This window comes from Gavia stellata, chromosome 18, assembly GCF_030936135.1.
Source record: "Gavia stellata isolate bGavSte3 chromosome 18, bGavSte3.hap2, whole genome shotgun sequence".
Classification (NCBI taxonomy): Eukaryota; Metazoa; Chordata; class Aves; order Gaviiformes; family Gaviidae; genus Gavia; species Gavia stellata.
Genome location: NC_082611.1, coordinates 12377063 through 12404815, shown reverse-complemented (window position 1 = coordinate 12404815; position 27753 = coordinate 12377063). Strand labels below are relative to the sequence as shown.

General features: G+C 38.7%; 1 protein-coding gene across 2 annotated transcripts in view; it reads right to left on the bottom strand.

Moving 5' to 3' along the window:
• The window catches only part of TXNDC11 (thioredoxin domain containing 11), a 32647-nt gene extending 5527 nt beyond the window's left edge, over positions 1-27120 (bottom strand). The window contains exons 1-11 of one of the 2 annotated variants that reach the window (XM_059826383.1): positions 26975-27120; positions 22392-22608; positions 21573-21670; positions 19465-19594; positions 11766-11859; positions 10401-10513; positions 9096-9296; positions 5653-6436; positions 3160-3305; positions 1804-1913; positions 1326-1406 (exon numbers count right to left, since the gene is read on the bottom strand). In XM_059826383.1, the coding sequence (XP_059682366.1) occupies positions 1326-1406; positions 1804-1913; positions 3160-3305; positions 5653-6436; positions 9096-9296; positions 10401-10513; positions 11766-11859; positions 19465-19594; positions 21573-21670; positions 22392-22608; positions 26975-27120 (2120 nt within the window). Of the gene's footprint in view, positions 1-1325; positions 1407-1803; positions 1914-3159; positions 3306-5652; positions 6437-9095; positions 9297-10400; positions 10514-11765; positions 11860-19464; positions 19595-21572; positions 21671-22391; positions 22609-22898; positions 23000-26974 lie in introns of those variants that run through there. The other variant, XM_059826384.1, reaches the window with a different exon arrangement.
• Between the last annotated feature and the right edge of the window lie 633 nt (positions 27121-27753).

The window sequence follows — 27753 nt, the reverse complement described above, 5'->3', positions numbered from 1 at the left end:
ACCTCTTATTTAATGTACATTTTATACGATGGAATTTCTTTTAATACGAAACTTCTTTCAATACAAAAGGGAACATAGCTGACATATAAATGAAATATAAAACAGAGGAAAATTTAACCCTTTTTTTATTAAACCAGAACAAGATATGAGCTATCTCTATATATAATGCCATTCCTATACTATGTAAAATCAGAGATTTTGCTTTAGACATTACCATCTCCTTTAGAGCGCTTATAAAGGCTAGAAGTATTTCAAGTCATTCTCTCTGCCGCTGTTAGACTGAACAGTTCTTAGCTGATGGAACACTTCCATGGTTTATGCAGGTTGCCAAAGAATCTGATATCCAAAATAGCAGGTACAGCTAGACACCCATACATTCCCCCCAAAAGCCAAACAGCAGAATAATGAGGGAAACGCAACCTGAAAGAACTTCAGTTCGAGCAATGAACACTCTGAAGTCCCTCTGATTATGTTACATTCATTCTACCACAGAAGAGTGATGGAGAAATAAAAATTCATAGATTAGGACCACTGTAATATTTCCAAAGGATGCACAAGTCCTCCTTTAGTACTCAGATTCTCTGCTTTGGGTTTTTGGTTTTTTGTTTGTTTGGTTGGGTTTTTTAAGACAATTTTTTTTTTACTTTAAAACCAGTAACAATCTATCTATCTCCTCTCCCTCCATAACGTCAGGGCTGTTAGTTTTTGTTCTCTTAAACGAGACTAAGCTTGGGCTGGATTACTTACTCTCCATCTGTGCTTATTTTTTATTTTTCTTCATTAAAAACTTCGCAAGCAAATCCTTGCATTTTACTGCAAGAATCCATTATAGTATTCTTTGAGATCTCTCTTAGTTTATCCAATTAGAAGCAATTAGAGACAAGTTGCACTAGATCTACGTTGCACCATCATCTACATCATTTCTCCCCCTTTTCCCCCTCCTGTAGTCACTCATTAATTTATTTGGACCATGCCAAAATAATAATTTTAAATACAACCAAATAATAAGGAAAATTTACTGAAGAATAAGGTTAGTAATGCTGCTGTTCATAAATAAAGACTTACAAACAATTAAATAATGGCCTTTGGAGAGAACGTTCACTATCTGCATACCATCAGCTATCCATGTCTGTTGGGATTCTTTTTGTTGTTTTGTTGTTGTTCAGTTTTTTTAATTAGAATATGCATAAAGTAAGAATGCATATATGGAAATGAATTACTGTTTGGCTTTTTTCTCTACCAAGACATGTAACCATATAATTATTACAACTTAGTTAAATGAAAGTTAAAAACCTAAAAACCCACAGGGAAAAGAATTACATTACCTCTGCTGTGGAAAAAATAAAATGGTTGGGAGACGGTCTGTCATAAACTCCCATGGAAGGTCATTTCGAGTGATATCAATTCTGTTAAGAAAAGACACACTGATGAAGAGAACAGGCAGATGAACAATCTTGTATTTTCTTACAGGATGTAATTATTTGCTGCAAATTATCAGAGAGAGGGGTAAAAATTATTTTCTGCTGCGGTTTTATTGATTCACTTCCTGAAATTAGGAAGCTTCAAGGTTAATTGCACTGTTTAAAAAATCATTTTAATTAAACCGCATAACTACTGCAGTGAGATTGAAACCCACCAGATTTATACAGAGAAAAACAAAATAATGCCTTCAAAGAGAAATGAAGCAGATGACACATCTACTATCGCAAGACTGTAGAGAGAAAAAAATTAATTATTTTCTAGGCTTATGACCTCAGTGAACTTACATTATCCTAGAGAGATGAAATTAGAATCTTTTTTTACCTTGCCACAGTGAAATTATCTGGAGGCAGAAGTCGAGCAAGTTGAATAAAGATGTGATTAAGAGAAGCACAGAATCCACACCACTGTGCATAATAGAGCAGCAAGACATTCTGGAAAATGAAATGGAGAATAGTTTGATTATCTATTGCAGTTCATCTGCAGTAAAGGAGGACTAGTCTTCACAACCTCTAAAACTTGGAACCCTTAGTATGTGAAAGGAAACTACATCCTAACGTTAATAAACTTTATTATAAACTATTTACTGATGCCCTCTGTCTACTGAGTTAACACACAAAAACTCTGGGGGAATTCTCTTTCCATAAAGAAAAAGACAAAATGAAGAGGATTATTTAGATTATTTAGTTTAGTGAAAATGCACCAAACTTTACTACAGTTCCCAAAATTCTTTTGCAGTCTTGAATTCCTATGTATCTAACAGTGACTGTATACTTCATATTGGCGGGGGGGGGACGATGACGACAGGGAGGGGAAAGATGATGTCTAGACTTCTGCTTTTTGCCTTTAACTAGCAAAGCAGGAGTTAGGGCTGCTGGAAGCCAATTACTGGAGATGCATATATTCACTGCAGACCTGAAAGACAATTTATATTAATCCTTACTATCACATCTTTAAGAAATCAAAGTAATTTAACTACTGTTCAGGATGACATCTTATATAAAGCAATTTCATGGCATCCAATTGGAAAGCTTTTACTTGTGGGAGTTTGGGGTTTTTTGCTGTGTGCTTTCAAATAATGCCTTTGGTTTAAAACCTTCTGGGGTTTTTTTCATTATGTCTACTTGGCAATACTTTTAAACTTTTTTTAAAGTAAGTTTTTTTAAAAGAATGGTAACATAAAGAAAAAGTTGTGGTATATTCATTTCCTTTGAGGTATAAACACAGAAATCTGAATATTCTTCAATGTTACCTCAAACCCTATGTAGCATGTGCTGCTGCTACAGTGGAAGAAAGGAAAAGGAAAAATCAAGTCACAGATTTCAACTTAAAAAAAAAAAAAAAATTGTATTTCAAACACACAGGAAAAAAACCACACCTCCTCCCTCCAAAAAACAACCCCCAAAACCCCAACAAATCTTGAACTGTGGCAGAAACCTGTCAGAGAATCAGTTGCACTGACTTTTTGATTATTTTAACAGCAGAAGATGATCTTTTATGGATTTACTTAAGATCACACTATTACAAATTGCCTTTAAAAAAAAAAAACTTGAGTTGTTACAGAATAACATTTTATGTTACAAATAAGTAAAAACACATCAATGTAAAAAAAGAATGAGACCCCCTCCTCAAAAGTCTGAGCAATGATTTGCAAGAAAGTTTCTCAGTAACGAGGTGTACCTTTTCACTCAAAAACACAGTATCATGAAAGGTATTAGTAGTCACTTCAGTGATTACACGCTGTTCATGAAAATGGACTGAAGGGTCATCAACAAGATGCCTTTTCAAGGGACTGTAGAGAATACTGAAATTTTTTATGAAGTTCTCTGAAATGAAATTGATACATAACAAAGTTATTTCAGTTTCACAAGTACGTGATTTTGGCAGTTTTTACTTTGGAATTCAGAAGAACTTACAGAAAAAATACAAATTCAAACCTGGTTTCATGCCATTAATTTTTGACAGTTTGGTATCAACTCTTGAGTAACCACCACTGATGTGAAAACAAGATAAAATTTCACTTTTTTTTGTTTGGTCATTACAGTCGTCTTTTCACTTGCCACACTACTCTCTAATCTTGCTTCTACCCTCCTAATCTAACCACACACCTGTTAAGTCATTAATAGTGTCGTCTCAGCATTTTTCACTTTCTACATAGCACTAAAGTATTTGACCCTTATCTTGAAGGCTCCACTTAATTCCACATTTATTTGCATGTATTCTTTCATTTTTAATTACTTTCCTGTAATTCACCTTTTGCTTTAGACCTTTAAAGACTGTTCTATTCCCATGTCAATATGACCAGCTACCTTTTATTTACTAGTGATCACCTTCCTCTTCATTCAGCTTTCTCCGTAGTTTTAAGATACTCTACAAGTAGCTAGCCAGTGGTAAAAATTTAAAACAAGCTCCAAAGCCCTCAACTACTTTCAGCTATATTGCTCTGAGCCTGGACCATGTTCTCTAAATTGCGGCAAGATATTAACTGTATCCTCCTTTTCAATTTAGATAGAGCAATATTATTCTATGCATTATAAAAGAAGAGTATTCAATAATCAAGACAAAAAATATAATATCAAACACACTAAAACCACTTATTTGATCAAATAAAAACATCTTGTCCTGGTATTTCCAGTCCAAAAACTAGGCCTAAGTAAAACTAGCACTTTTGTACATACATACAAAATACCAGATCATCAAGTTTATCTCTGGAATGCAAACAGCAGTACATTTAATTTTATATTTACTCTATTCAGCATGTCATTTAATTCTCACACCAGACCAAAACAGTACTTTTCTTCTAGATCTCCAGATTTGCAATATCTATGCATGATTAAGTAATAACTGAAAGAAGGGGGCTAATTAAAAGACATACTCCTGAATTTTTAGAACCCATCTGTAAAAACCGAAATCTGTTAAAGGTATTAAACACAGATCTGTTTCGTTATTTTAAAATACCAAAAGTTAAGAGGCTTAAGGAAGTAAAATAAAATTTAAAAAAAACCTACAAAACCCAAATGTAAATCACAGTGACTCCCTGACAAAATATGTAGAAGCAAAACTTTCTGGAAGTTCAAATTACTTGGGATAGAAATATACTGAGTGTTACTCAGTAGAGAAATGCTCATCATGCTCAAGAAATCCTGTGACCTGAAAAAAGTTTGAGACAGAGAAGACTGGGAGCAGAAAAGGGAAGGGAATTTCTAATCTCCTCACTCTGTTCTTAATTTTTCCTAAGCATCCTTTTATGGTCACTGGGGTTTTTGCCTGTTTTTCCAGAGTGTTTTTCTGGGGGTTTGGGATGGAGACAGGATACAGGGCTGGATGGGATCCTTAATAAGAACATGGCTATTTGTTCTATGTTGTGCATACTTTTGTACTTACAGATTTATGGCAAAATGGAAACGTAATTAATGCTATAAGAATTATATTGATATACCTTCTTGAACAAATTATTTTAATACTATGTTCACCTGAATTTACTTCAATGTTTACTTATATTGCTACCATTAAAAAAACCCCGCATTTTCTGAAGGTGGACTCAGGTTTTGCACATCATGATAGGTAAATGCATGTGGTTAGGCAGGTTCCAATTCAGCCAGGTAATACAGTATTGACAGATTTGGCCAAAACCACTTCAAAGCTCTACCTTGAAAACACACATAGTTTTCAAAATAAATTTAAAACCATCTATAAGTTGGTTTCAGAGGACAAGAGGAAGGGCTAGTCTCTGCTGTAAGTGGGCAGTATCTCATGAAATTCTGGGATATTTTAGTACACAGAACAGCTGAGCAAACACCAACACCACTATTTATATACAAATGTCTCCTGTAATATCAAATGTGTTAGATGCATAGTAATTTTTTTTTCCACAAGCAAATTAGTTTAGATTTTACCAATTCCTTCAATGCATCAGGCAGTCAAGAATCACACATTTTGAGGTTCACATCTTTTAAAGCAAATTACTTTTGGTATATGAAAATTAGTTCTTACATCATCTAGAACACAATTCTACTTCTTGGTTAACTACTAAATAAATTAGAATAGAACAAATTATGATTCACATTGTTGACTATAGTCTCACTTTTGAAAATGGCATTAAGTTTTCCATTCATAAGCTTACTTGCAAACTTAATTTTCTCATTTCAAGCAATTGTATAGTGGATACCATACCCAGGGTAGATCTGACAAGTGACTGATTTTGATCCAAGACATAATGCACTTCTTCCTTCAGGTCAACAATGGCGGCAAATTCCTTCAGATGAGTAGATCTTGATGCTCCTAGTCTCTCTGCGTATATCCAAAAAAGATTTGAATCCAGTAGATAGAGATTCAAGGTTTTGTTGGTCCTGCAGCTCAGACCAGTAATGTTGTTGCCACTAATACGAAGGTCAGGAATAAAACAATTCCTATCCTCAATGTGAGGAATAGAATGTTGGGTGTTATCTTTCTTCCCATGGGAAGAAAATGCTACTTTGGGGGTCTGAAAGATGGTCTTCTCAGAACCAATGAAACTTAAAAAATGCCTGTTTACCGTCCTGCAACATGCAGTGTAATAGCTAAAGGGACTATAGAAACTTAAGAAATTGCTGCATTCTATGGTATTTGATATAACTTGAAAAAAGGTATGTTCCTGGAGGTAGAAAGAGTCCAAAGCTGCTTCTATCTCTAAAAAGTTACAGTGTGGCACATGGACTTTATTTGGTTTGACACCAAGTGTCTGGTTAACGCAAAGCTCACAGACATTGTGAGTTCTAGATATTGAATGCCACTGTGGAAGCACCACTGTGTTACAGCATGGGTACTTGGTTATTGAAAATGTTTCTGATAATTTCATATGTGCATCTGGTACAGAGGAATCAAAAGCTGGTGAATCAGTGCCTCCTAAGTGTTGAAGATCTGGCTCAGCTGCCTGGCTTTTATTACAGTTGTGGTATTCCAAGGCCACTTTGGTAATCTACAGGGAGAAGGAAAAAAACACCAAAAAGGCAAGATTAACTGTACATAGTTCACTCAAATGCAGTTATCTGTTGCAGGTTTAACAACATATACGCAGTTAGAGATGGAATTTCAGAAACATGACGTTGACTACTCTTCTCTTTTGTTCTTACAAAAAATTATAGGAGGCTCTGACTTAATAACAAAATTAAATTTTCAGATATTTCAGCAAGTAAGAATTAAATGTACAGAACAAGAAAAAGCGGCTTGAAAATTTTTTCACACTGATCTCAAGGTCCTCTTTGCATCATATTCATCACAATGCAATAACACTACATTTTCAGGTTAAATCCCACTACATGAAGCGTTAATCAGTACAGGTTCCTGAATCTCCTTTATTTTCTAATACGAGGAGAAAATAAATAAAACCATTCCCTTATGAAATAATAGAAATATTATAGATCTATAAATATATTGATTATAGATTCCCTCTATTATAGGGAATAGAAATTTTTCCTGGTATAGGAGGTGCACAAATTTTGTAACAATCATTAACAGTGTTGAAGCAATGTTAGTATTCTCCCAGCCGGGGGCATACAGTTGTAATACTGCAGGTGTACTTTGCGTATAGTAACGTGTGACTTATTGGGAAAAGAAAGAAAAAAGGAAAAAAAAAAAAAAGCCTGCCTCTCAATGCAAACACTCCTGTGCTGCATCACCATTGTGTTTTTCATAACCAAGGGGAAACAAGCAGCAAAAAAGGCACGTGTGTGGACCACAGAAGGAATTCCCTTTCTAGGAGACAAATAACAGCACATACAAGAAAGTGAAGTGAGAAAGGAAGTTACCCTTCATCCTCATCTAACACATTAAACATCATTAAAATACAGAACATACACACATTGCTTACATAAAAACACTTTGATAGGAATCATTATAATTTTATAATTATCAAAGGGATGTTGCAGCGTCACATCTAGGAGGGGTGCTGTGTCACAGGACCATCAGTATTAAGATGTGGACTATAGCAACAGCTTGTTATAGTCTTTTAGAAATTCATTGTTAGATGTTTTCATCCTGAAAACAGTCAATTAAATACTTAAAAGAAACTTGACCCCTCATACTATAATCTAACCTGAAGATTTTGACTACCTACATACAGAAACATGAGAAGAGATTACTAACAGAAAAACAGATTTGCAGTAAGAAATCTCATTTCAGTGAGCTACTATCAGAAAAAAAATTCTGCTCTGAGACCTTTCAACATACAAATTGACAGCCTTGTTCTTTGCAACTGCCTTACAGTCAAGTGGTTTCATTGCTTGATGAAACCTACAGGACGGCTGCAGTAAACACCTCTTCCTATGATAAACAAGTAGCATAATATCTCTCTATCAAAGTGGAGCTATACAAGATCAACTGGAATATTTTGTCTCTCATTTCACTTATATATATATAAAAATACTGTTATAGATATAGATAAATATATGTGTGTGTATATATATCTAAAAAACACTGTTATTTAACAGAATGAAATCTGAAACGAAACATCTTATGTTGCACTGATTTGATCTAAATAAGTGGTACCTGTTACTAGAATGTTTAATCTGTAACAAGCATCACTGAATTAAGTCTGCCAAAAATCAGACAGGTTAGTATAGGAATAATCGCAGTTCTTTTCCAGTCTTTCTGCAAAGATTTCCTCAACCCTGTCTTGTACCAGTCTAACTTTTATTGTGTCTAGTTCTAGTTTGGCTAATATTGTATCATAAGTTATTTCCATTTTCTTCCTCATTGATTCAGATACTGCAGTATTATTTAGGCCTCCTTGTGGAAACCACACACTCCAGGACACAGATGCCATGTATGTAAGTCAGCATTGCCACCAAAACTTAGCCCTGCTTTTCAGCTTCCACAGATGCTTGTTTCTTGTTCCACACTGCCCTTAGTGCTATGCGATCACCACTGTGATGTGCAGCTGTGTGATATATTAAACGGGACAATGGATTCCAGCTGAAAAATAGCCCATGGAAAAAAAAATTCTTTTTCAGCCAAGTTAGTTTCCCTATCTCATTTACAGCACAGCTACACAAACTCCTGTCTGAGGCAGTTCAGAAATGGAAATAATGGCAGAGGAAGAGAAAATTGGAAGGCAACTAAGGAACGCACAGGATATAAAAACCAGATTAGTTTGAGTAGTTTTTCAATTGGGCTGTATTTCAAATAACACTGTCTGGTCTAATAAAAGGTCCATTCTTCCTTGCGTAACCACCTCTGGAAAGACAGGAGAGGAGAACTAGAATGGGGTGGACAAAACAGAAGTCCTGCGATACTCAATACATTCTTGCTCTTTCATTTGAGCTATGTCAGCTGGAACAGAAGACCAAAGATCTGCATCTCTCACACAGCACTCACCAGAAAAAGAAGTAAGTCAAGGAAAAGAGTTAGGTGCTTGTTCTGAACAACTGTTGACATGAGACAAAGGCATGTTGTGTGGGATGCAAACCAGCGTAAGGGAGCGGTGATAACATGGCTTGAGAAAACGTGTTTTTAAACAAAATTGAATACGTGGAACAGTGAAATAAAATTATATATCTGTCACAATTAAGCTCAGAACCTTGACTAGAGTTCTCAAGTTCTAGTATTTTTGAAGTAAAAAAATTAATTATTTCACTTACTTCATCTAAAAGAGGATGAATTTCTGCTAAGGGGTTGTAAGGTATAAATATGAGAAGTGCTGGTCCTTTCTTCAGCTCATTGTTTAGAAGAAGGCTTTTTCCACCATGTGGTCTCAGCCAGCGTATGAGCATCTCTCGATTTTCTAAAGCCCACTTGCAAATGTTCTCAGCAGTATAGTTCATGATGTCATTTGGATAGATCTTGAAGGGGGAAAAAATAATTATTTGTCCTCACTTGGTTTAGTCATGAATGCAGTTCTCAGTAATAGCATGCTTTGTTACCGTAATGCCTAAAACTCTCTTTCTAGATTTAATGACACCATTCAGTGAGTTTCAGTGTTTCATATACCCTTTCCCTTTGGGAAATCTTTCCAAATGCTCATCAGATCATAGTAACACACACACTCTTTCAGGCAAAAAGTATTCTACCAGGTAAGCTCCTCTTTCTTTTACTACATCTTTATAATCATTACTTTCCTCACCAGTATAAATTTTCTTTATAAGTGAAAGAACTCAGTCTCTAAGTTGGTATCATCACGTATCTTGATTTACGGCATATTAGAAAACTTTTTCCCACTACTCATTCACCATATTAACTCATTTTAATTTGAATAAATTAAGGCAAGTTTATCTTAAATCATTTGCACAGACAAAAGTAGTTTTATGTAATTACCAGTAATTTAACCTGAAACATCCATGTTTTCCCCAGTCTCAACTGAATAAAAGACACATTACAAAACTTATCTTCACAGAGTTTCCACTCATGGTAGCAGTGTGGATAGATAAGGTCTCTATGCTGAATAGAATCTGAAAGTTAGTATTTTCAGTCTTAGTCTTCCAAAAACGACGCACATGGATTAAGAGTTACTATAAATTCTCAATAAAATTAATTTGCATGATTTTTCTAATCAGTGCAATGTCATACCTTTAAACCAAATGCAAGTTTTCACTATTCCTACTATCTCACCATAAAATCTCTTTGTCCATATCCTCACTCAAGTAGCCTTCTAATTCTGCCCCACTGAAAGAGGTAGAAACTTCAGGAAAAAGTCCTTCTGTAGTAATTTTGAGGTGCTTGGGTTTTTTGGGTTTTGTTTTGATAGAGACAATCAACTTGGGTCTTAGCTACTGTTTAGAACAGCTGCTGTCTGCTAGAATGAAAATGTGTATTACTGTACAAAAATAGCATTCTTAAACATCCTGTATCCTACAGCTTTGTGAAACACTTACTCCTGGTCTGCTACGACAGAGCTTCAATCTCCATGTACTGTCTCAGAGTCACTACAACATAAATACAATACTCACAAGAGATGTGTTGACATGTCTGTGCAAATACACGCTGCCTGAATGCACCAATGAGATCTCCTCTGCAACATGTTTATCCGTGATCACTCCAAAGCGTATTGTTCCAAGGTAATCTGGAAGGGCCAATTTTCAGTTTTTAAATACAACTATACACACTGAACGTCTCTCCTGAAAGGCTTAGAAGAACATTTTCAAACCAAAACACAGAACATTGCTGTGTAAAGGCACAGAAATCTTACTAAACAGCAACTGCCAATATTGGTGATTAAGTGAGGTAGAAGAAAGATGACAAGAGCAGGCAACAAGAACAAACATGTTCCTCTTCTGCACTCAAAGAGTAGAGAATGTTAAGCTGAATTGTCCAATTTCTTGATTTGCTTATTAAATATACAATTTAGTATCATAGTTGCACCTTGCTACGTGTTACGGCATCTCAAAAGCCAAGATGAGATATACGTATAAGGAAAAGGTATGAAGAGTGACTGTTTAGATGATGTACATTTACAGTAAATATATATTATTTAACTATGTAATATAGTATTTCTATATTTATAAATATGTACACACAAGGATAGAATGCTTCTCATCTTTACGTTGCAAAGAACTATCCCAACATATAAATCGGGAAATTACAGAACAAAATATAGGAGAACAGGCTCTATATCGTATACCAAGTCAGTAGCACTGTAAAAATCAGAATAATGGTATCAATTTCCTTCATTTGCTGACAGGAAGAAATATCCATTAAATGTGCTAATCTTAACCTTAAGAAAGTTCTATCTAGAATTTATGCCCCCAAAAAAGGTATTAATCTTATGTAGAGTTTGCATATTTAAATGCAAGAGGTTTTGTATTTTAGATTATTAATGCAAAACAACAGGGTCAGAAAGCCCTTCTCATCATGCTAGCTTATACCAGCTCTAAAACTCCATCCAGGAAAGCACTTTGCTGAATTCAGTTACTAAGTATTGACAAAGTCAAGTTCATCCTAATGCTTCTGAACCTGACATTTCAAATGTCATTCAAATGACAAACACTCTTGGATTCAACTTAAATAAGTACTAGTCTGATTATGGCTCTATATGTGTTGCCTCTACTAATTTAGGCTTTTGAGGAAACTGTATCTTAATGTATCCTTGAAAAGCAGCCTGTACTATACTTTATTCCATTATAGCCGATCACATAATAAGCCTTTCATGTAAGCAATCCTCGCCCTGTAATAAAAGAGTCTCATAATTAGATCAACATCAAGAAACACTCAGAAGGAATTAATTCCCAAGCTACAAAATATTGCAAAAAAACTACTGAAGCCCATATTCATAACTCATTCAGAGATGCCTTAACCTATGAAAATGAAGCTTTTACCTTTCTTTAATGAATGTAATGCTGACGTGAAGAATGTTAAATAACCAGGCGGTTGAGGCGAAGCATTGAACTCAAAATATCCTAGAACTCCAGGCTGAAATAATAAGAATTAGAGTTAGTTAAGCTATTTTCAAGTATAAATACATGGGGCACAGCAATTATTTGCCTACAGTAAAACACAGCAGTTTTTAAAAAAACAATGTTTACTGAAGAACAGTCCTTTTACGCTGCAAGAAAATTTTCAATATTAAAAGACTGAATGGAAATCAGTTCTAAAGTTGTCATTCAAAGCTATGTATGAGAGAGGGTTTTTATGGCTGTAGATGCTAAGTTTCAAACCACATATTTCCCATGTTAGCTCACTAAAAACAATTAATATTTGCTTTGCAACTATTTTATGAGACAGTTCCAGCACCAACTTAAGAACCATAAGCATCATAAAGACTTCTTTTAGAACTGGAATATCAAATGTGATTTTTCAGAGTATAAACAACTTAAACAGTAACACTTCAATTGTTCACTATGTGGCACATAATTAGCAACTACATATGAATTCACACATTTTGTGTGTGAATACTTGAACTGTTAAGCCAACTTATCATCCCAGCATTAAGCTATCAGTCATTGTAAATTCTTTCAGTATATCCTGCAGCAGTTAGTGAGAGACCAGCTGCACGAAAATAATGAAAGAACCCCATATCCCACCTGCATATCCATGAAGTTCTTCAAATTGCCAAACAGACGATTCAAAATTTAGAAGACTCATCCCTAAACAGGCCTATTGACTTTGCCAGGTATGAAGCCTGAATGGCTTCATATTAAATTCAGGAAGAGAATCTGGGAGAAGCTGACTTGGAACAGAGAGGTACATGGTCTTCAGACTTCCCTCGTTCCAAAATTTCAGTTAAGTTTTGGTTTTAAATTTTACAAAATATACTCCATTAAAAATTACTATTAATTATATTTTTTAACCCATCACTCATATTGGCTTAATAAACTTTCAGGACAGAGTAAGTCATGGAATTTGGTTATTTTGTGTTACTTGTTTCCCAGTTCCACCAGTGCATACAGAGAGAGCATTTGATACACAAAGCAAGAGGGATTGCTGTGGAACTAAAGATTCCAGATTCACCAATCACCCATTTGTATGGCAAATATATTCCCACGTAAGTATTTTCATTTGGTATTTCAGAGGCTGCTTTATTTTTCTGTTGTTTTACATATAAAATTTTTAATTTCTTTTTAAAACATGAACATATATTTTACCTGTTACTGTCACTAATGATATGAATTCAGCTATTCATACCAGCCATATGAATTGAGCTAATTCAGTATGCATTAGCGATCTCAGGATGTTCACCAATAACAACATTGCCCATTCCAACTAATGACCTGCTCTCTTTAGGCAGGAATTCTCTTTCATGAAAGAATGCTAAACACAAGACCCTTGTCCATAAAGATTCTTTATGAGGTACCCCAAGAAAATCATCAATAACAAAAATGAGATACAAGCAAGTAGTGAAATTTCTGCCATAACAATTGCCAAGAAGGAAATAAAAATGTAAATAAAACAGAAGTGAAGAAATACAGCAAATAATAGCACTCATTTTTCTTTTATAAACAATAAACAGGTTAGTAATTACTGTTCATCTTTTTCTCCTAGTACCAAAACAGTAAAAATAAACAATCCCTTATAAAAAGCTTCTAAAGCATTCAAGTGAACCAAAATAAGGAGACAGATAAGATGATCAGAATTTTAGTTTCCCATTTCCTAGGACCATTTCGGAATACTGTTACTGTATGAAGTGAACTTATGGCACCAAAGAGTGAATGAAAGAAGAGTCAAAAGTGACAGTAAAATGTGACAAGAAGCCAAAAGTCAGATCTAGAAATATTTATAAAGTTAATAAAAAAGGTGATGTTCTGATTCTGACTGCCAGTTCTGTTGTACACTAAGAGCAGCTTAAGACTTCCAGATTGTGAAGAATAAGATGTTTCCATGAGACATTTTTGGAAAGTGTTTTTTCCAATAAGAAAGAATTGTAGTGGGAGAATATATACTAATGCTATGTGCTTAATCAGTAATCCAGTTAATTAAAATCCTTTTAATGATAATCCCAGAATAGTTAAAATTTCCTCCCTGTTACAGGCTGCAATTACACATACGAGGGAAGTGTCTAAAATGCTGTATTTCACTTCAAGCACCATGCAAATTTTCCTGTTCTTCTGTCAGAATGAAGAGATCCACTTGTTCGTGTTAACTACTCTGTCCATTTTAACAAAATTGAACACTTCCAGGTGCTAGCAACTAACAAGGAATCTTGCTCCGTACAAGTGAGATTTAAGTCTTACAGAAGAGGTATCTTGATGTAAATAAGAAGTTCCTAATTTGAATACAAGTATGCTAAGAGGAGCTTGATGGCAGCAACTCCCACTTCCTTTCATGTAAGAACCTCCAAAACAATCAATAACTGGTGTAGGAACAGCTACCTACATACAGTTTATATGGGCATCTACACTGATGATCAGCTGCTTCCAGGCAACCATCTGTGTGGAGTTATGGATAACTATCTTCATGCAGGCAGTTAGGAATTATCAGTTGAACGGGGTATGACTTGCTGCTATATGAAGTTGGAGGACAAAATATTGGACTGTGACATAGGGATAGTTTAAAGACACCACGTTAGGAGTGTTGGCGTTGCTAGACTGGAGCTTACTGGAGCTTTTCTTTCCATGAAACAACTTTCAGCACCTGTATCAAACCAACTGTCTGTAGGAAAGGTTTTGGAACAAACCTGAGGACATCAATAGCGAAGAGCCATTAGTACCATCTCCTAATGAAACTCATATATGGAAATACAAAATCATTAATTGTAGCGTAGCCTATTTCTTGCTTGGTCTTTACACCAGAGGAATGGAAAGTGATGAGTGATGCCAATTAAATCAAACAAATAACAGAGTTTAAAGAATCTCAACAATTACAGAACAGCAAGTTCATAGAAACTTTAAGAATTAACAGAGATCTGCAAGTGAGTAATTTTTATTGGAGAACAGCCAGCATGGTTTTATTACTGAACCATGCCTCAAGTCTATCGCAGTTCTTTGAAGGAATGAGCAAGCATGTAGATGACTGATGTACTCAACACAGCATACTGTAATTCCCCAAAAGCCTACAAGAAGTTACCGAACACAGTGGAAGAAACTAAGGTGATGAGGAATAACACGGAAGGTATTTTTCTAGATTGGTAGAAAAGATAGAAACTACAGGTAGAAGTTACTGCTTTTCCACAGTCAAAGACAGTCAGACAGGATGCGTACTGATGCTCATATAATTCAACATTTCTAGAAACACTTTAGAAAAGGGAGAGAAAGGTGAGGAACAAAATTTGCAAAGGTTATTGGGAATCATGGAAACTACAGCTGACTCAGAAGAGTTGCAGAAAAACAGTATCAAATGACTGTGTGATAAAGAACTCTGAAATTTAAAGGCCAATAAATGCAAAGTAATGGGAACAGAGAACAGGAAAAAACCCACAGCTACTTATCAGCTTTTATAATTACACAAACTCTTTTACTACTCAATTAAATTATTTCTATCCCAATTTGTATTTATTTATTTTTATGTTTTGGCTATATTGCATTGAGGTAAGGGAGATGATTCCCCCCCCCCGCCCGAATCTCAGGCTTATGCAGGCAGGCAATTCCTGCCTCATTTTATCTGTGAACATAGGAAAGAAAACAGCAAGAGGAAAGGAATGTGTTAGTTTTCTCTGGGGATCAGAAGAACCAATATTACATACCACTAATTCTATACTGTAGAAATGCAAAGAAGAAACTGTTGATTGATATCAGATTAATTACATTTACCAGTAAAAGTCTGTTCATTTTATAACGATGTTAAAAACATTGTGTATCCAGAACTGAAAGCAAATTCTCACATTATCATTTAACATAGGCACCACAGTACCCCACACAAGAGCAAGCTATTAAGTCACATCCACTTCTGGGTCAGATCCTACACAGCTGGTTAATGCTCATGAAGCATTTCTACACAAACAGAGCAAAGAAGAAAGCTGACACCATGTTAAGACACATGCCAGCTACATCCCAGAGAGACCAATTCCTCCCCCACCTCTCCTGAAGCCAGAAAATGATGAGCTCCCTGGGCACATTTAATTTTCATAAGTGGATGAAGCTTTTTGTCTAACTAAAGAAGCTGCATGTTTTCTTCCTCTGTGCCTCAGAAGGATGAGGCCATTTCTAGTAGCTGGGTTAGTCAGGAATGAGACATGCCAGTGTGGATTAGAATGAAACTGTTACATCTCTGCAGTTAAGAAAACAAAAGAAGGCTGATTATAGGTACTTACAGGTACCTGGAGTTATGGCAGGAACTGCGTATCTTTCTCCTGATGTAACTTAGATCCTCCTATGCATTCCAAGATGTTAACCGCTTTCCCAACGGGATTTTTTTTCCTTGCTCTCAAAAATTAAAGTCTAATTCTTATCCAGTTCTAGTTTTGCACTAGTATCATTCCCCAACTACAAAAACCCCTCACAGCATCAGAAATGCAGAACCTTAACGTCTGTGTCGCCAACCAGGGTTTTTCTCCCGGGGTTTGAGCGCCCCCTTGCGAGAGCAATAGGGCGTCTGCCGACAGGCACGCTCTGCTTGAGGGCGGGACGTACCACCACCTACCACCACTTGCTCTTACATTTAGCTGGATTCTGTTCATCAGTGCTTCTTAGAAATGAAAACATGCTCATTAGCATTTGAATACCAGATAAAATACTGCCAGATTTCAGTATCTCTTGGTGTGGTTCAACTTACAAAAAAATGCTTTGAATGTTTACCTTGGTACATTTATAGTACTTGTTAGTTCAGGCATGCTAACATTTTTAATGGATTTTGATACTCAGTTGAGTGTGGGTAGAACTCCTGGTTTTCTTTGCTAGATGCTTTTTCTGTCAAAAGCTGGCTACTGGAATTTGAACGTAAGAGTAAAGCACCAAAGCTTCACAGATTAGATGGAAAAGGACAGCTTATGGGCTTGAAGTCCTGGCTATCAGTAAATTGACAGGCAACAACAAAATGCCCTTGAAACAGGAAAAGAAGGGTGCAGTAGCTCTTTTAAGTGTGAAAACAGACAGTGAGCAGAACTTCAGCTCGACGTGATGCCCTGCAAATGAATCACTCATCTACCAATAACTTACCAACCTATTGCATACTCCAGATTATACATAGTGCTGTCCTTCGACAGAAAAACAAAACAATGAGGACCAAAAGTGAGTGACAGGCAACTGCTCTGTGACCTACTGCTTCCTTAATATGGGAGACCTTAATACCAAAGTAGAATGAAACAGCCAAGGAACAGAACAGGCACTGCTTAAGTGCAGTCTGGGGATCAGCTACAAAGAGGTTCTTTTCAACTGAAATTTTCAAGTCAAAAGTAAATACCCCTAAGTTTACAGAACCCATTCCCTAGCAGAACACAGGACGGAAAATTACATACTGATGATGACAAATCTTTCAGAAAATATTCTGAGCTTCCAATTAATTACCTTTTCAATGAAGAAGTCACAAAAACCTGATCAAGCAGTAGGCAGTGGTCAAAATGCTCAATGATCTATCCTTTACAGTCTTCTCTCCTTTCCCTTCTGCTAAAAAATAACATTTTTAATATATAAAAGATGGAAAATCAAAGGAAGACACTAGCCAAGGCTCTCAAAATAGCAATTAGTTTGTGCCATACATGTACTTCCTGTAACCTACTCTAGTCCTCAAACTTTCTCACTTACTAAACACAGCAGTGACCTCCTGGATTGTACCTTCTCCTACAAAAGGTATAAAGTTCCTTGACTTGCAAGGAAAACATTAGAAAATGTTCACATTTCTAACTGTTTAAAATGATGAAACAATGTGTTTATTTCTGGTTTAAAACTAACTTTTCCTTTCTGCCTGACTATATTTCCCTCTCCATCCATCTTCATATATGATTCTCCATTTCTCAGGTCTTCTCTGGATCCCAGCTCCTGATCACTCAGCATTTGCTTTTCTTACTGCACTCACCTGGACTTGTACTAACCAATGCCCTGTCCCCTGAATGGATCTTACTGCATGAATTGGCTGTTATTTTTGTATCCCCTTCTCCCCCTCCTTAACTTTACGGAAACAAGACACTGAGCACCTAGTGCCACGGTCTGGGAAATAACCTCAGCCTTAAATGACTGTGGGGCAGCGTGACAGATCAGACTCTATTCTTAGTCCATCTCAGAAAAAAGAACCAACAAACACTGAACATAAACAGAGATCGGGTATTTGGAGCCACAGAATTTGAAGCACAGGAAGGGGGGAAGTTTGAACACTGAAATAAAAATATCTGTTCAATTGCTAAGTAGTATTTAAAAAAATATTTTGATTCCCGCATAAATTTGTCTTTTATCGTAAGTCTTTTTCCAAGGGAAGAGCACTTTCTACTGTAAAGCAAATTTAAGCTTAATGACACCATGCTTATTAGTTACCTTTTGCAGACTACCAAGAAATAATTCACAGAACACAGACCAAAAACCAAGCACGGCTGTTTTCAAATCTCTATAGGAGGCAAAAAAATAACAAGAGTTTTAGAATAGCAAAACTGAAGCAGTGAAAGGACAACAGAATTGCTTGTGATGACAGAAAGTATCAGCATCAGAGACAGACACACAACTCACTACTCCTGACTCACAGTTCCCGCTTAAAACACTGGAAAACTAAACTCATGAATAGCTCCTGAAGGATAAACCGAAGCATGAACAGCATAGCACCTACCCATGGTAACTACTAGTGCGCATCCCCTTACGCTGTGGCAGCTTTCATTTATGGAGCATGGTCATGCTCCATCCTCCAGCAGAACCAGTCATTAGAACACGCGCTAATTCAAAGAGGAACTCTGCTTCATTCTGAAACACTGGAAAGCCCCTTGTATGTTTTGGCCACTACTACAGCATCAATTTGTTGATCAGGTTTTCCACTGTGCTTCAATAGCTTGGGGTTTAGTAAGATTGTGGTATTTCTCCATTGTGCACTACAGAAAAGAACAGTTATAAAGGGATTATAAATGGTTCTGTTGTAAGCACATTTTGTCTAATTGGAAGTTATTACTCCACTAGTATCGCTACCAATCTTGGCACCTCTGAACACAACAGACCAAAAATTAATAAAACACAATGTACCAGTGGATTAAAATCATGACATTACAGCACACAAAGTGGTTAGGAGCCACTGAGTTATTTCAACCGATTTCACATTTGTTTTTACTTAACAGACTTATCTTATTAGAAAGGTTTAATATTCCTTTAAAAATTAAAGCAACGATTATATATTCCTCAAATGCTTTCCTAACTGCAAGATTTTTGTGAAAAGATTTCTCCCTTCTTTCTTGTTCATATGTAACTTTTTGGTGAGGTAACAACTTTGATTGCTGTCTCTACATACTAAAGTACTGTAAATTCAGAGCATCACTACATCATAAGAGACACCATACAGGGAAGCAATATTATGAATTTGTCATTTCATATTTTTATGATTTTAACAAATTTACAGGGCACTGATTTCAGGATCCTGGAAATAAACTAGTACTTTGGAGCAGATCAAATTTAATTGTGAAACAAGTCAAACTCTTTCTGAATCACAGTGGTAAAGCTAGAGAAGAGAGACAAGTACCTCATAATTTGAGAGGAAATCTAGTAATTTTGATCGAGACGAGATGTAGAGTAGTGGTGTCATCACCCGGCGAACAAACTTTTCAATATAAACAGCACTCATAGGGCCTTTGTATTCAATTGGTCCAAAACTAGTACCAAAAAAAATAATAAAACATTAAGACTTAAATTAACAATAGAGAGAGTCCCTCCTGGGGGTGGCAGAGATAGGAGTTACATAGACAGCATGCTCAGCCTCTAGGGAATTGCTCGCTGTGTTAATTAACAGTGGCTTCTGTAACCGATAGAGGAGTTGTGTTACCAGACCTGAAGTACAGCACAGAAACTGCAGTGACTCTAATGCAGTGTCTATGGGTAGGAGGTGCAGTGTGTTGGTGGGGACAAAGGGATGGAGACCACCTCTGAGTCCCATTAAAGAAGTTGGTAAAATGCAGGTATGAACTATATGATCATACCCATACCTTTCTGCTTTGTCTGAAGTAAATACATGTGACTTAAAAATACAGATCAGAAAAATATCACTATATTCACTTGATTTTTTAAAATCTTTAGAAAGTTCAAACTGAAACATGTCAATCTGAAAAGATGCAGTATTTTTACATAGACTTTCACAAGTAGAACTCAATAACGCAGGGACAAATCCAGTCCCACTGCTGATGAACAGACTCAGCGAGTCTACAGTTTCTCCCCCAGCCATCTGAGAAAACAGCTCACACCACATTAGGTAGTGCTAAAACAGAAGGCGGGCAGGGCCTTGTGGCTACAGTTCCCAGAGCTTCTCCTTCATCCTCTTGAAATCCTGCATCTGATTTATTATCATTAGGTTGGACAAAGCATCACAGTCCAAAATGAAATCAAACACAAAAAGCATAAGAATTAGTCCATTCCCACTGAAGAATTCAATGTGATGCATTTTTAATATAGTTTATACATACAGACACTCTGAAAAATATCAAACTCACACTGAGATACCTATATTCTGATACTTTGAAATGGTCTTCTAGAGCCCACTAGATTATTCTACATCCTACACCGGTTTATTACAAACCTTTGTCTTAACAGCAACATGCACTGCTTCAACATGTCACATGCCCAGTACGCAACATTTGAGGTTTAATATCTCAGGCATGAGGGCTGCATTGCCCTTGGGGTTTTTATGAAGTATCAATATGAATTTACACCTCATCTTGTTTTACAACTCTGTTTAAGGTTATCCAAGTGTATCCATCTATTGTGTTGTGATTTCAAGATCAAATAAGTTTAAGTCAATGTACATCCAAGTGGGATTGTTGTGGGGTTTTTTTATTACAGTTTAAATTATGCTAGTGCCATCTGTGTCTATTCCAAGTTCATCTGACAAAGATCAGGATTGTTCCTCCTTAATACATAATTCCCCCTCAAAAAACAAGATCAGCCTCTGTAAAGGAAGAGAGCTGCAGTTCAAGACTAGAGTACACATGCAAAATGCAAGTGATAAACTACACAGCATCCAGCTCTATTGTACCTAAACATTAGAAAGTGTGTTTCCTCACCTTCTGCTCCACACAAAGAGGAAAAAAAAAAGGATAATACATACAAATACTAAAAAACAAAAGTGAGGTTATATAAAATTTTGTACAATGATCTCTCAACATTTGGAGCATAAAAAGTGAGTATAAAGGTCAAATTTAGAAGAAAGTCTTCAGTACATAGTGCCATTTAAATATGCACTTGAATTCCACTAACTTAATAGCCCTTAAGTACATACTTTATTGCTGTCACAAGTTGGGACCAGTTGATATAATCCATCTACAGAGCAAGCAGACAACTGAAATTAATATACATATCTGAATTCTTTACTTTTCACTGGAGGCAGAACTTCCAGGAGATGCACAGGCAAAAGAAAATTTCCTTAAGGATGAAGAATTGCGCAGCATGTCATTTAACTGACATTTACAGCCCTCCTTGACACCTAAGTAGCATACAAGATGAGCTTCACCCAGAATCTCCTCCTCTACAACTATTTACTATTGCCATAAATATAACATTTTCAAAATGCAACGTTTTATACAATATCTCTGTTTCCCAAAACAACAATAAAACCCCCAGACTCTATGTAAGAAATCTTACCTCCGATGGTATAAGTGTATCACAGGAAAATAAAAGAAATGCTTCTGCTTCCTGCATTTCCCCTGGTTCCACCAGCAATTTACAGCCACAAACAGCACCTGCAAAGCAGGTAAAAATTCACAGCTAACAAAGTACATTACTGTGACCTTTTTTACCTAACATGTATTTTTTTCAATCCATTCCATCTGCTATTTTCAGTGTCTTTTCAACTTGATATTCTGTATCTGCTCCTCTTAATTCTATCACACAAGACTTTTTTTTTTTTTTTTTTTTGTCATTTTGCAACAGCAATCCTTTTGGTCACTTTTCTCTCTAGTTTTTAAGCTTCTTAGTCTAAATCCTTCAAATTTACTAACTTAGTCATAATTCGCATTAACTACTTTTTCTGCAGAGTGGAGCTCGACGAGCAGAAGTTTAGGACAGCTGTTCACAGGTAATGAACTGCTAGAAAGCAATGCTATGGCTGCAATTTTATATGATTACCACTGCCTCCAAGGATCCTGGAGCTGGAAGCAAACGCCCTATAATTTCTGTCTGAAGACAGGTGAATAAATCTGAGAACACTTTACAGAAGAAACTTGTAGAGTTCCCCACTCAGGAGCAGAAATAACAGACAACTGAGCAGGAATCACAGCTTTTCTCAATTTATTCTAACACGCCGTATGTTAAATTAAAATTAAGATGACTAGCCGAGTTACCCTAAAATGTGCACATTCAAGTCCTACTGGTTCCCATGGGACGACAGAAATTAGCATCAGCTGATTGGAGATTAAAAAGCTATCAGGTCATGTTTAAGATTCGTATCTTCTCTGGAGTTACCTGGTCTGACAATCTGCTGGCCACATGTTCTATTTCTTCTCTTGCTGCAATGGACTGGCCACACCATGGCGCATAGAAGAAATACAGCACAATTTCTGAATCCTGACGAAGGTGATCTGCATAGTCTAACTGTCCCCGAAAAAGATCAATGACTGGAGATCTTGTGGAAAAAAAATTCACTGGAAGCTTCGCTGGCATTGTTACATCTTTTGCTCGGCTGCAGGAAGGAAATCAAGAGAGGTTACTGAGACTATACAGCAGCAGTTAAATAAGTGTGCCCAAAGCCCTAATTTTTAATCTTAGCAAAGGTCATGCAGTGACAAAACTTTAGAAATTGATGCAAATGACTACAACTTACATTATCTGAGTTAGTTTCATGAAATACCATAGAAATCTGAAGATCACCTTTAACAAGCTTTAGAAAGTCACACTGTGATACCATGCACTATGTTTACAGGTATGTTAGCTCGCACTCTTATTGCTGGTTGCTATAGCACATAAAATTACCAGGAAGAGTGATTTCTTTGGATTTCTTCCCTGGCCTCATCCTCTTTTAACATTTGTACTTTAGGTAACAGCACCCTGATAAGAGAAGAGACACTGGTCATAAAGTTTTGTGATGTGATCTTTGTATAAACAGATACTATTACCCTGCCTTACGCTTTGTTTTAAGGTATTCTACACTTTTATTCTTTTACATTGTATTAGGAAAAAATATGTAAATGTGTGTTAGTTTAATTTACTGATTAGAGAAGGGACTGCAGACTGTTCAGGGCACATTTCCTCTTCAATGTAAGGACAATATCAACAAATAGAGAGTCTCGATTTAAAGAGATTATTACAGATTAAGTTTCTTAAGAGAAATTAGTTTGACCAGTAATACCAAGAATGTACACCAAATACTCAGAAAACCATTTTCTATCAAACCAGCAATCAAACAATCCAGAACTCTGCATTTCCAAGGTTTTCAGAAGTTGTTATTGTATAAACTGCCTTAAATGCAAGTGAATGATCATATTCTCTTTTTTTATATTCTCTTAATTCCAAAATTAAAAACGGGACTGCACCACTGTAATGCTCAATCTTGCCATGGTTCCTTGTGCGACAGGAAATTTTAGGAAAGATGGTGCATTCGTTTACCTTGTATCGCAATAAAAAGCTAACACAAAAATCTTTGTACCTGATAATTGACCCTTCTCAGGTTACCATTTTAGTAATTGTGATGAACTTATTAAGCCCCGAACACTGTCAAACTCATACATTAAGCAGCCTCCAAACAACGCTGCCACATTTTCAAACTTTACAATCATTCTGATTTGTAAGAAGTACCTTTGTTTTTACAATACAGACCCACAAAAGCCACTGCTCTTCTCTCATTTCCAGGTTACTAAGCATACACTTAAAGCTCAACATTTAAGAATCAGTCTCACTATATTTTCTAAAAATTATGGAAATTCTTGATTCATACATAAGAGACAGTATTTGCTTCAAAATCCAGAATTTTGAAAATATTAAATGGTTCCTCATGTTTACAATTCATTAATTCCACTACACATAAAATCACGTTTTCACACAGATGGCCAAAAATCTAGTTTCTTCTATGGACTTCTACCTTTGTTCCTTCCCTTCTCCCCCAATCAGTAACCCAGCACCTCCTTCCCCAACCCTTTGGTTCTTATGTCATCTCACAACCAACACCCCCAGCTGCCTCCCATTCCTGCACCCCGCGCTCAGCCCAACTTCTAGCTTCTTCCCGTGATTTCTAGCTGCCAGCTGGACAGGACACACACTGACGCACTACGGCTCTAACTCACCGGTCAGCACGCGCAGGCTGATTAGCTGCTAAAAGCGAAACAGGGCAGCTAAGTGTTGATCTCACACTAACACATACTTCTTCAGAGACATTAACTAGAATTTCTCCTCTTTTAAACCAGTTTAATGAAAATGGACAACCTAAATATGTTTAAAACCTCTCCTTCCTCTACTGAATTAAACTGGAATTAGACAACTGGTTCAAGAGTTACAGCGTAAGCCTTCAAAAAATGGAGCCCTATGAAATTGGCTCCAAATTGCAAGGAAGTGCAAAACTGATCAACAGAAGTCCCATGACATGAATGAGTCAGGAACTACATGGTTACCTTCAAATATGAAAACACTCCAGTAATTATTAAAAACCAAAACACCATAAATCAATAATGACCAGCTTCTTAAGCTGATTTGCTTGGTAGTGTCTCCCTCTGCAATACCAAAGATATTACAGAGTACTTGTACATAATTCCTGGGTTTACAAAGAGAGTAATGCTCGGAACCCTTAAAAATTGTACAAGTATAAACTGAGGATTACATAAGAAATGATTATACAAACTAATAATCACATACGGTTTCCTAAAACACTGATTGTGTTATTTACCTGCTGCACAGAGCCTATAAAAACTTAAACTCATTTCAACAGAACAACCTGGTAATAAAGGAAAGCACATGCGAGTGCCTGTAGGATCAGCCCCTTTGACTGCAAGGTCCTTAGGGTGGGGTTGTCTCGAAAGACATTTGCATAGTGCCAGAAATAATTCAGGTTCTAAACCACAGGCTTTCCATAATAACACATGTTAGGTCAGGCTTCCTTTGGCTATTCCTTGAATCACTATAATCCTGCAATACCTCAAACCCCACTAATGGATTGCCTTCTAGTAAAGGAATTTTCCCTTTCCATACTTTTTGTCCATTGGTCTCGAAAGTTACGTGTTGTAAGCGTAGTGGTAGTAACTGTACTCTGGTGCTAAGACTTGCTTACAAACCATACTGATGTGTGGTGAGAAACTATGTACTGTCATCATAGTTAACACATACAATTAATTTTCTATGTTTCTGACAGCAACAGAACAGGGAATACTCTTCTCATATTAGTTTGTCTATTTAACTACAGTCTGAAAAGCCAAACCCCTCTAATCAAACATCCCGTACAGAGTACAGGGTGGCGAGAAGCACATTCCAAGCACATTCCGTTTGTGAGCTTTCAAACACAGCTGGCAGTAAAATGACAGGAACATGCAGGTTTTAAATAAAGGAGAGCAGGAAGAAAACAGAAGCATCACTGTAAGTGTAAAGAAAAAAATAAATTAATTTTTTAGTAATGGAAAGTAAAATGGGGAGGTGATTAAGTTCAGAAATCCTTCCCCATACATTCTGTAATATGGCAAGAGCTTTACGCTTTCATCTAAATTATCTGGTCACTGTGAGATACAGACTACTGGAAGAGAGGCACTGCTGCTCACAGAGCAACTCATTCATAGACTAAAGTTCACTCCGATTCAAATAATACCGCCTCTGCGGACAGAGGCCTTAGTTTTTTTCTGAAGCATTATGTGTGAATCAAGTGTTTCTTGGAACAAAAATTTGTCAGATTCTGCAGAATAGGGAAGTAATCAGATACTTGTAGCCTTCTGCCACTCCCAAAATGAATCCTCAAATGCAGCAGACATTCTGAAATTAATACAGTATGACGTGAAGCATGTAACGGTCACCTTGCCCTAAAACCCACCCAGAACATTCAGATCCCGGTGTGGGCTCCAGACCTGAGCTGCTCAGCTGCAGCACGTCCACGTACGTACCGCACATCACCCGACCCTCCCGCGCCTCCAGCTACAAACATCGTCTGGATCCGCGCTCCCGCGTCTGCTCCCGCCGGGCTCGCGGCGCACGGGGACCAAAGAGCCTTTTGCAATGAAGTTCCAGCTCCCGAGAGGAGCACCACCAGACAGGCAAAGCGTCCTTCTGCCTGAAGCAGGTGCAGGTAACGGGGGTGCCGACACCAACGGACGAGCCAGAAGAGACCCGTTTCCCCCCACTGTGTACCCCCACACCGACGCTGCCGGCTGAGGAAAGGGTTTCAGCCCCCTGCCCCCTCAGTCCTTCCGTGGCGACGCGAGGTACGAGTTATCCGCCGGAGATGAGGAAAACCAGGTTCCTCAGCAGAGTGCCTGTCCCTCAGGTGCGCGGCCCTCTGCGCGCCCACGGCCGCACCCCGCCGCCCCCCGATGAAGGCACAGCGCCTTACAAGTACCGCCGCGCATCCCCCACCCACGTACTAACGGGGGAGCAGGGGCCGCCCGCCCTGCCCTGCCCGCCCCGGGTCACCGGGCCCCGCTGCCCCCGCCGCCGAGCTGGCGACGGTATTCCCCCACGACACGAGAACGGCCGTCGTTGCCATGGGGATGGCATGTCGTTGGGCCCGGGAGGAAGATGTCCGTCACCCACCCCAGGGACGGCCGCTCCTGACGCGACCCGGCCCCGCGCGGCGCCCGACCATAGAGCGCAGGGGGACGCGCGGCCAGAGCGGGCACCAGGGGTCGCGCCCCAGGAGGACCCCCGGCCCGGCCAGCCCCGGCCGCCCGCCCCGGCACGCCCGCAGGCCCCGGGGCGGGACCCCCGCCGACGGCTCTGCCCCAGGCCTCCGGGGCACGCACCGCCTCCAGGAAGAGCGGCGGGCGGCCGCTTCCCTTGTCCGGGCCCCGCGTGCCTCGGGTCCGCCCGGCGCCCGCCCGCTCCCCCGCCGCCGCCGCCTCCCCCCCCCCCCCCGCCATTACCTGCAGGTGACTTTGAGGGCGACGAGGAAGGCGCAGCCCAGCACGATGGCAGCGCCGCACAGCAGCTCGGGCCGCCGCGCCATCTGGGCGGCGCGAGGCCGCAGCCGAGGGGCAGCCGCCGGGCCGGAGCCGCCGCATAACGACATCCCCCCGGCCGAGGCGGGGAGGGCTGCGGGCCACCGGGCCGCTCCCGCTCGCACACGTCTCCCTGCCGCCCGCCTGTCAGCCGCGCCGGGGCGGCCCCCTCCGCCGGCGAACCCGCCGCCGCCACGTCGCGCCGCCCCGAGCAGGCGCACAGGCGCCCGGGCCCGGCCGGGGCGGGGAGGGGGGGGCCGGGGCGCGGTCCCCCGGCGGCAGGCGGGACCCCCCGGAAGGCGAGGGCAGAGCCGGTCCCGCCGGGACCGGGCGCGGGGCGCGGGCCCGGCGGCAGGAGAGGCCGCGGCCGGGCTGGGAGCGCCGTGAGGGCGGCGGCGGGAGGCCCTCGCTCGCTCCCCGCGGCCTCAGGAAGAACGCGTTAAGAATGACCTCCTTCGCCTCCTGCTACCTGTGCAGGACGTCGGTAAAATCCCCGTCGGCGGGATCAGTGAGTAATAACCCCCCGTGACGCCTCCGTTTGTGCGGGGCCCGAGCCCCGCCAGCTGCTGCTCCCCCACAGCCCCCCGGCACTCATTAAAGATTTCACACCGTCCTTACAGAGCAGGGATTTCATGTTTAGTTTTCTCTAGAATTACTTCCAATAATTTACAGAGCACTTACATTAAACAATGAAAGCATAAAAT